Below are 9426 nucleotides of genomic sequence, written 5' to 3' on the forward strand. Positions count from 1 at the left end.
ACCCGTCATCATCACCTCCCTTTTCCTTCCCAACCGTTGGATATCTGCAACCAGATTGTTGTCAATTTGCTTTGATTGCGTTAAGAAGTCTGTAGACAACATCCATGTAACATAAGCAATTCATCTTGCTTCTTCATTTCCTCAAGCCCACTACATTTCAGTCTCTTGAATATTGTTCTTTACATAGAGAGCTACGCCTGTACCTTTTTGACCATCTCCAATGTTTGCATCCCATCCATGGGAATCACCGATAGCAACAAGTCTGCCTCTTAACATTAAGGCTTACAGATCATGATTTTTTGTTGCTCAGACTGAGCGTTTGTGGCCATTGATTTCCAGCAATCTCAAATATTTTAGTATAGTTTTTTTTATTTAGTCTTACTTCCTGTTGCATTGCTAAGAAGTGAACTGCTAAGATTGTTGCTTACATTGCTATCTTTACTACTGTCAGATCTGGTCTTTTGCTGGGGGTGGCCATCAGAAGTGACCTGCATATATATGCCAACCCCACCTTCAAGTTTAAATGCCTAGAAACATATTGCCTGAATTTTCTGCCATAGTAAGTTGCAGCCCGTCATTACAATATAGTCTCTTGTTTTCCCATGTATTACCTCATCCCTCTATGTGCCTAAAGCTTTCTTGATGGCTTTGAGCCACCTATTCTTATCCTGCACACCCTAATGCTGGCACTATTCCAGCACTAACTGCCTCTAACACCAACATTAGGTTCCGAGCATTGGCCTTTAAGTCAGAGAAATGCAAGTCTACTTCTTTTAAAAGGTCCTTTCATTAAGGCACGCTAATGATTAGCATGCACTAAATACCATGCAACCCACAGGAATTTAATGGGAAGTATGGCATTTAGCACATGCACCTTACTTAAAAAGCTTAGGGGTCATTTCACTAAGAGCTAGATTCATTAGGCAAACCGATCGTGCACCGATCGGTTTGCGCTCACTTTACGACTAGATTCACTAACCTTCCTCCAGACCCCATCCGCACCCAATCCGATTTGCGCATGCAAATGAGTAAAACGGCATGTAAATTTCTTAAGGCATCGATTCATGAAACCATTTCGTCCAAACCGACTGGTCTTTCCAATCCAAAAAGTTTTGACTGCTGAGGACCAGTCACTTTACATCCTCGCTGACTATTCCTGCCTAGCAACTGCTGCGTGCATGTTAAGAACCCCATTAAAAATATATATCTACCCCGCAAAAAATCCAAAATATATCTAAACTTTAAATATATGTAAACTTTCATGTACATAAGCATTAGAAACCTTTTTTTGATTTTTTTTGGAATGTGCATAGCTAGCACGGGAGTGAATCTCAGATTTGTAATGCACGTGGCGAGAAAATCACGGATTAACCCCATGCTCTCCTTACGCATTGTACATTTCATAAATAAATGCCAAATTAAAAAAAAAAATATCAAAAATAACTTTTAAGGGCCAGCTATCCAGCCACCCTTCCTTCCAGCTAGATTGTCACATACATCTGACATCACGGGGTCGCCTTTGGTTGCTTCATGCTTCATGGCAGAAAGAGCCGCATAGCCTCCTGGGATTCATAGGCTGTATATAACAGCGCGTGATCCCAGCGCATTCAACTGCTGATAACTGTTGTGCCTTCTAGCAACTTAGTTCTTTTCCTGAGTTGTTAAGCTGTTTGGAAGCGCGCAATAAATTTCAAGATCCAAATCATGCTGTGGTTTAAATTCCCCTTACCCTCTTGTTTTTTCCATTCCTTCTACCTTAAATTGAAAATTGTAACTTTTATTCTTGCCCTCCCAACTCATGTTTGTTTTTGATGAAAGTACACTGTTAAAATGTTTGTTTCTTTTTATTATACTCTATTTTGATTTTGTACATCGCTTAGTGATTCTAATAGGCGATTTATCAAATTTATTAATAAACTTGAAACTTGAAAAATAGGACAAACTCGAAGAATTCCACAGCTCGCTCACAAAACTCCGATGCTATTTATCAATAATCCTCTCCAACCAATTTTTCAAAAAGCTACGGTCACAGCTTATACAGCTTGCAACAACACTTAAGAAAAAAAAAAAAGAGAGGTTTGTAAAAACTACAGTTCTTATATTGCATTTTTTACGACAACAATGCTTTGCGGTAGGCGCATTCGAAGCCTGACAATGATGTTCACGATTAAACCCCGCCCCATTTCTACGCAGTGAAGTCCTAAAGAGCTAGCGCATGCGTTATGTGCTTCAAAACCAACAAGGATACAGTGTGCACGCACGATGTTACAGCAAGACGTGTGCGCGAATGGGGGCGTGTTTACAATTTGATCATTTGCATGGACAAGCTTTACTGAATCGATCGGCCAGAATGACTCGGAAACGGATCGATTTGTGGACTTTAGTGAATCTAGGCCTAAGATAGTAAAATAAATGAAAGGAACTCAGCTTTAATAAGCAGAACCTGAACAATACTGCTTTTAAGTTTTACGTACATAAATACAAGTTTATGTATTCTAATACTGCCAAACTCCACACAATAAAAAAAGTATCAGAAAATAGCATGTAACTTGTAAATTTCTGTATAGCTAATCAGGATTATGACAATTAACAAGACACTGGAGTAGAAGAATTCTATAGTAGAAGCAAATTTAGTTTTTATGGAAGAACACATCAGCATTGCTGAGGACCTGCAACATTTTCACGCCAGATTTTTTCTTTTCAGTATCTCCACTGCTCAACAGGACGATCTGATTTCAAAATCAACAAGTTCAACCTTAGATTAAGCTACTACCACCATTACTCTCCCTATCGGAAAAGGATCCATTATGCCGGTTAGCAGCTGCACATTATAAATTACGTGCCAACGCCATAATATCCAAATAAGTAGTATACCAATTAAGAATAAGAATAATAAATTCTTAATTTAAGAATAGCAGCTCATCATCAATGCTTACTACTTTATCGAGTCTAAGAAACTAAAAAGCATTTTTAAAAAACTTAAAATTACAGGTGCACCAGGTGCATACAAAAGAAACAAATCCATTTTCAAAATGTGTCTAGCTCTGGACCATTTCATCTATAGCAAAAGTATATCAAGAGGAAAAAAAAGTGAAGATTCTTCAGTTTTAAATCAGTGGCCTTCACTAATTTTTAAAATCAGGACCACTCTGAAGCAGGACCAGCGTTAGGAGAAGGCAAACAAGGCAGCTGTCCTGGGCCCCACAGCTCCAGGGGACCCCACGGTCCGGACATCTCACGAGAACTGACTTCAGCCATTCGGAGATTGGCACGGGCCCAGGCGGGAGCACGGAGGACTTGCTCCTGATATCTGCGCTTCTGGCCTGTGTGCCGCTGGCTGTGAAAGAGGGAGGAATTTAAAAAGGTACCGAGGGGGTATGATTAAAAGAGGTACTGGGGTATGTGGGGGATGATGTAAGGTACTAGGGGACACGTTGGGGTATGGGAAATGATTTAAGGTACTGGGGGGCACGTGGTTGTATGGGGGATGATTTAAGGTACTGGGGGGCACGTGGTTGTATGGGGGATGATTTAAGGTACATGGGGGTATTGGGGATGATTTAAGGTACTGGGGGGCACACCTGCCTGTCACTAGGCCTGCCCCGGCCTACCACTAGACCACCAGAGGGGGGGGGACAGGGTGCAGAGCCTGGCAGGGAGAATTTGGTTCAGAATGTTTTTTTTCTTGTTTTCCTCCTCTAAATCTAGAGTGCGACTTATGGTCAGGTGTGTCTTATGGAGCGAAAAATACGGTAGCTGAAAAGTAAAAAGAACAAGGGTGAAATTTGAGTGGTCAGAGAGGCAGAAAAGTAAACAAGGGCAGGAAGAGCTAAAAAGGAAAGATCAGTATATTAAAGACAGGAGTAGTAACGGAATGAAACAAGGCAGGAAATAAGAAAAGACATATGGGGCCACTGGAAAGGGAATTATCAGAAGACCCAAAATGAGACCAACATGATGGAATAATAAAATGAGCAAATAAATTCAAATTCTCAAAATTATAGGTGGTTGCAGTTGAACCAGGCCATTCAGAGTGGGTTCCCTGATCGGCAGAATCTCAAAAAATCATTACAGCTTGCAGGTCCTATGCTTTCAGACAGATTTGCTGGGGCATCAGGCCGCCCGGTGGTATAAATTAATTCCTGAATTCTTGAATAAGAAACCAAAAAATGGTCTTAGAGACATCTGAAGCATTGAGATAAAGCAGTATATTTCTGCATCCCAATGGCCACAAATTTGGACTTTGAGGATGAAATGTACAGCGTCAGCATCTATGAGACAAACATGGTTTTTTTCTGTTACATAGATCTTTTTGGACCCCTATTAAGTTGCACAAGTTAGACAGTTCTAAATCTAATAGATGCTGGCACTGTCATTTAACAACTTCAACTATATTAAACTTCCAGTCTTCTTTATACTAAAGTTTTTCTTACCAAACCTCAATACAGTCAAGGATGGTAAAGATCCTCAGAGGGTCAAACTACCCAAGTGGTTCACATGAAACAAATCATTGAACCCGATCTTCATAGGATCAATTGTACATTATTTTTAATTAATTTATACTTTTTAACATTTCTTTTTAACACTTCTTTTTAATAATTCTTTTTAGTAAAGTACTTAGCTGAACAAGGCATGACTATCTATGGAAAAGAGCGGTTTCTTTAAAGCATGATAATTCAATTTGGGAGCCTCAACCCTGACAAAAGTATTTGAAACATGGACACGTTGGTGGAGGCGCTCCCCTAAAATTGTTCAGCTAAGTACTTTACTAAAAAGAATTACTAAAAGAAATGTTAAAAAGTATAAATTAACTAAAAATAATGTACAATTGATCCTATGAAGATCGGGTTCAGTGATTTGTTTCACGTGAACCACTTGGGTAGTTTGACCCTCTGAGGATCTTTACCATCCTTGACTGTATTGAGGTTTGGTAAGAAAAACTTTAGTATAAAGAAGACTGGAAGTTTAATATAGTTGAAGTTGTTACATCTGATTCCGGTTATTGAATAGCCACCTATGATACTATTATGGCACTGTCATTTAGACATTGGGACACTGGATCATCTGTTCTATTGTCCTTTGATACTCAACTTCTGGAAGTCAATATGGGGACAGATTAACCCCATACTGGAATCAACAATCCCTTTGACGTATGAGACAGTTATATGTAGAACATTGTTGTATATGAAGCCTCCCATGGATCTCTATAAATGCAGGCTTTTCCTAATTATGACAGGGATTGCTATGCAAATGATAACCCGCAATTGGAAAAGTTGCAACCGTCTTAACTTTCCTTTTTGGTGGGCTAGTTTATGTTTAGGTTACAAATATGAAAAGATGAATGCTGATATATTGGGGCATAGCAATTTTTTAAATTTGGTTTGGGGTCCGTTGACATTCTTCGTTATTTCAACATAGTTGCCTTATTTTATTTTTGGTTATTTCTATACATATCTAGGATGGGGCGGGTGGGGAGGGGAAATCTTTTTGGCTTATTTCTTGATTAAATTGTTGGATGGGAGGGATATTTTTCTTCTGCATTGTTTTTGATGGAATTTAAGTTCTTATGTTGATTATTAATGTATGTACAATTCTTGGCACTTTGTATTAGTTTTGAAAACTAATAAAGATTTTAAAAAATAAATAAATAAAAGAGCAAATAAAGGTAGAAAATGTGTTTATTTTTAATGTATTATCTGAATAAGTTAGCTTTGGGATATATGCATCACAGATATTTTTATTGTGTTCAGTGGCTTACCAGACAGCTGATGGGGTATGAGAAGTGGGGGTGGCGATGGCAATTTTCTTCCCAACACACCCCATACCTCCTACCAAATGCAAAATATAAATACCTAAGTTGGTAGGCTTCCCAAAGTTCTGCCGGCTGAAGATCTCTTCCTCTAGTTCAGGGGTGTCAAAGTCCCTCCTCGAGGGCCGCAATCCAGTTGGGTTTTCAGGATTTCTCCCAATGAATATGCATGAGATCTATTTGTATGCACTACTTTTCATTGTATGCTAATAGATCTCATGCATATTCATTGGGGGAAATCCTGAAAACCCGACTGGATTGTGGCCCTCGAGGAGGGACTTTGACACCTCTGCTCTAGTTCAACAGCCAGAACTCTTCAAGCTCTGCATCTGATGGCAGCTCAGAGATGCTGCCGCTAGCTACAGAGCTTGGAGATTACTGGCTGGCAGACTGGAGGAGGTAGTGATCTCTAACTGGGGGGGGGGGTTGGGATCCCCAAAGCCACAGCAAGGGAGATGACTAATTGTTGGTGAACCTAGGCCTGGGATCCCTTTGTGTTCATTACAGAAAGACATGCATATCTGTTTTTATTTCTCCAATGTTGAGTTTCATTTCTTGGGGTTCCCAGTTCAATTTGTATTTCTATTTGTGATCCCTTGTTCAGTATTTGGTAATGGTCTGGCTGTGTTTTGTGTGTAAAGAAATCATTTAAAGTTGTTTTATATGTGGTAGTAATGTGAGGTGGGGATATCGGATGGGGGTTATGTGTAGTAGTATTAGGAGGGAGGAGGGTGCACAGAAGAAATCAGGGGTTCCCTCCTTAATTTCTGCATGTCTAAAACCGGCCCTGCTCTTAAGTCAAATGTCCTCTCCCTCGAATTACTATGGGATAGAAAAATAAACCAGAATAAATCTGCTCATGTGAAGGTAAAACGTATAATTTAGGAACATGACATTGAGTTTCAGGATCAGTAAAGGTGCAGGAATATACAACAACAAGCAGGCCTCATTCAAATTAATCCCTGAAGAACAGAAAGCAAAAGTTACAGAAACCGACAAGATTAAGTCATTACCGGCGAGCAGAGACCATAAATAAAATTAAAAAATGGCAAAAAGATAAAGGACGGATTTGCGGGATCCTCTGGATTCTCCTGGCCACTAAATCCGTCTTTTACATGGGCCCTTTAAAAAACAAACAAAAAAAAATATCCAACCAAGAAAGACAAAAACCCAGACTCGTTAATCGAAGACGCGACACGTCTTCCTTCCAACAGGGATCTGAAGTCGGTGCCAGATGCTTAAAATGCTGCACCTACCAGGAATAATCGCGATCGGAAGCCAGAATGAGTAGCAAAAAAAAAAAAAAGAAAGCAAACGCCAGCGTTTACCTATCTACTCTAATCCATACCCTGAAACGGGCTGCATACGTGAAAAGAAAAAGCCCCGGCTACCCCGAGCACTAGAAGCAGCGCCCGCCCCACACCTACTCACAATATACAGCAGGTTGAGCGCGCAGAGACAGTTCTTAGAGCAGGTGAAGCCGCCGCACACCATGGTGCTGACTCCTGGAAAGCCTCGGGCGGCGGTCCGTGAATTCAGGATAAAAGGCGAGGGCTGGAAAGGAGCCGTACAGCGCGGAAGCGAAACGCAGCCGCCTCGCCACTGCTCAAACCTGCTGCTGCTGCTGCAGCACCAAGGCGCATCCTGTTCCCCTCCCCCCCCCACGCGCTCATTTGCCTCCGCCCGCCCCGAAAGGTAAATATGCAAATATGTGCGCAGGGCTCGCCGGGAGAGGCGAAGTGGCGTCTGAACGGTGACGTCCCTATCCCCGCCCACTTCCCAAGCTAGTTACAGGTGAGGCGAGGTCGCTGCGGCAACCACTATACACCCCTTCCTCCCCCCCCCTTATTGGTTTCTGCCCCTACCACAGAAAGGTAAATATGCAAATCTATGTGCAGGATTCGCTGGGAGGAGCAAAGGGATGTCTGCAAGGTAACCACAGTCCTCAATGGCCATAATCCAGTTGGATTTTTAAGATTTCCACAATAAATGTAGTATGAGATTGATCTGGAGTTTGTAAAATATCAGTGATTGGCTCAGGTACTGACAGGAAGGGTAACATTTAAAAAGTAAAAATCACTGCCAGTCTGCATGAGTGATCTCACCTCCCCTCCCCCCCCCCCCCCCCCACTTCATCAACCTGGCCTGGCCCACCTTTCCCTACCCCCACTTACTTAAAATTAATATGTCCCTCAAAATTTAATATGGGATCTCAGTGCCTTTAAACAAACTTCCACTGCCCGATGGAAATGTTTCTCTCAAGTTCAATCTGAATTTTCTTTACCTGCTTCCCAATTCTTTGCCTGGCTCCAATTGAGGTCAGCAATTCGTAAAAGTGCCATCTCAATTTCATCTCTTCTTCAACTTCCAGATATTTACCATCTTCACATTACATTGTTCTTAGGTGGTCATGTGGCTTCAAAGCTTTATAAATACTTTAAGCTAACCCTTCTTAAACCTATCGGGCCTTCAAAAGCAGCGGTCCTGGATATTGGTCAGGATATATCTGACCGTTCTTGGCACCATCTCTGGGGTAATTTATTTAAGTCCTCCATATTAGCCTCTACATGTCAATCACTCTACTTTACACTACACAGGGCTCTCTGGAGTCTGGACACCTGTAAAGTCTTCATATATTAAATGAGCTCTCCCTGATATATGCTGGTCTTGTTTCCTTTCTTCAGCAACTCTAAAGCACATGTTGTATGATTGTCCTTTCTCTAAGAACCATTGATCTAAAAGTATGGCCAACGCTTTGTACAATATTTCATCTCTCTTTCAATTTTTCCTATGCCACTGTTGTCTTTTTTATATATATAATCTTTATATATATAATCTTTATTCATTTCAATAAGTACAACATAAAATACAATCACTTTATTTTAACATCACTTAATATTCCATCAAAAACTAATACACATCAAATATTCCCTCCCCTTGTACCATCAATTGAATTTAACATAAGAAACATAACATATCCCTCCCCTCTCCTTCCTCCTCCCTCCCCACCCTGGACGTGTATAAATAAAGGGAAAAAACAATATTAATTCTATACAATATTTTGTTAATGGCTCCCAAACATCCTTAAACTTCTTAAAATACCCCCGCTGTAAGGCAATTACTCGTTTCATTTTAAAAATATGCACAACGAACTCCACCAAAAATTATAGCTCAACCTATCACAGTTTTTCCAATTTTTCATAATTTGTTGGATGGCAACCCCAGTGATAATAAGCAAAAGTTTGTTATTATTAGAAGATATTTGGCTCTTAGCTCTCATTGCTGTACCAAATAATACAGTTATCATATGATAGTGCCACCGGTATTTTCTAGTAAATTATTTACTTGTCCCCAAATGGACTTCCAAAAGCTAAGTACCTTTGGACAATAGAATAGCAAATGATCTAATGTCCGTGCTTCAAGATAGCAACTATTAGACTTAGAGCTATCTAATATATGTAAATGAACTGGGGTCCAAAATGCTTTATGTAATAAGAAAAACCATGTTTGTCTCATAGATGCAGACATCGTACATCTCATCCTCCAAACCCAAATTCATGGCCATTGAGACGCAGTAATCTGATGCTTTATCTCAATACTCCAAATGTCCTGAAGGC

General features: G+C 40.3%; 1 protein-coding gene across 1 annotated transcript in view; it reads right to left on the bottom strand.

Moving 5' to 3' along the window:
- Positions 1-7466, bottom strand: part of TSPAN13 (tetraspanin 13) — a 74138-nt gene extending 66672 nt beyond the window's left edge. The window contains exon 1 of the mRNA XM_033933973.1: positions 7241-7466. Coding sequence (XP_033789864.1) covers positions 7241-7303 — 63 coding nt within the window. The 5' untranslated portion in view covers positions 7304-7466. The remainder of the gene's footprint in view (positions 1-7240) is intronic.
- Between the last annotated feature and the right edge of the window lie 1960 nt (positions 7467-9426).

The sequence above is a fragment of the Geotrypetes seraphini genome, chromosome 2 (assembly GCF_902459505.1).
Source record: "Geotrypetes seraphini chromosome 2, aGeoSer1.1, whole genome shotgun sequence".
NCBI lineage: Eukaryota > Metazoa > Chordata > Amphibia > Gymnophiona > Dermophiidae > Geotrypetes > Geotrypetes seraphini.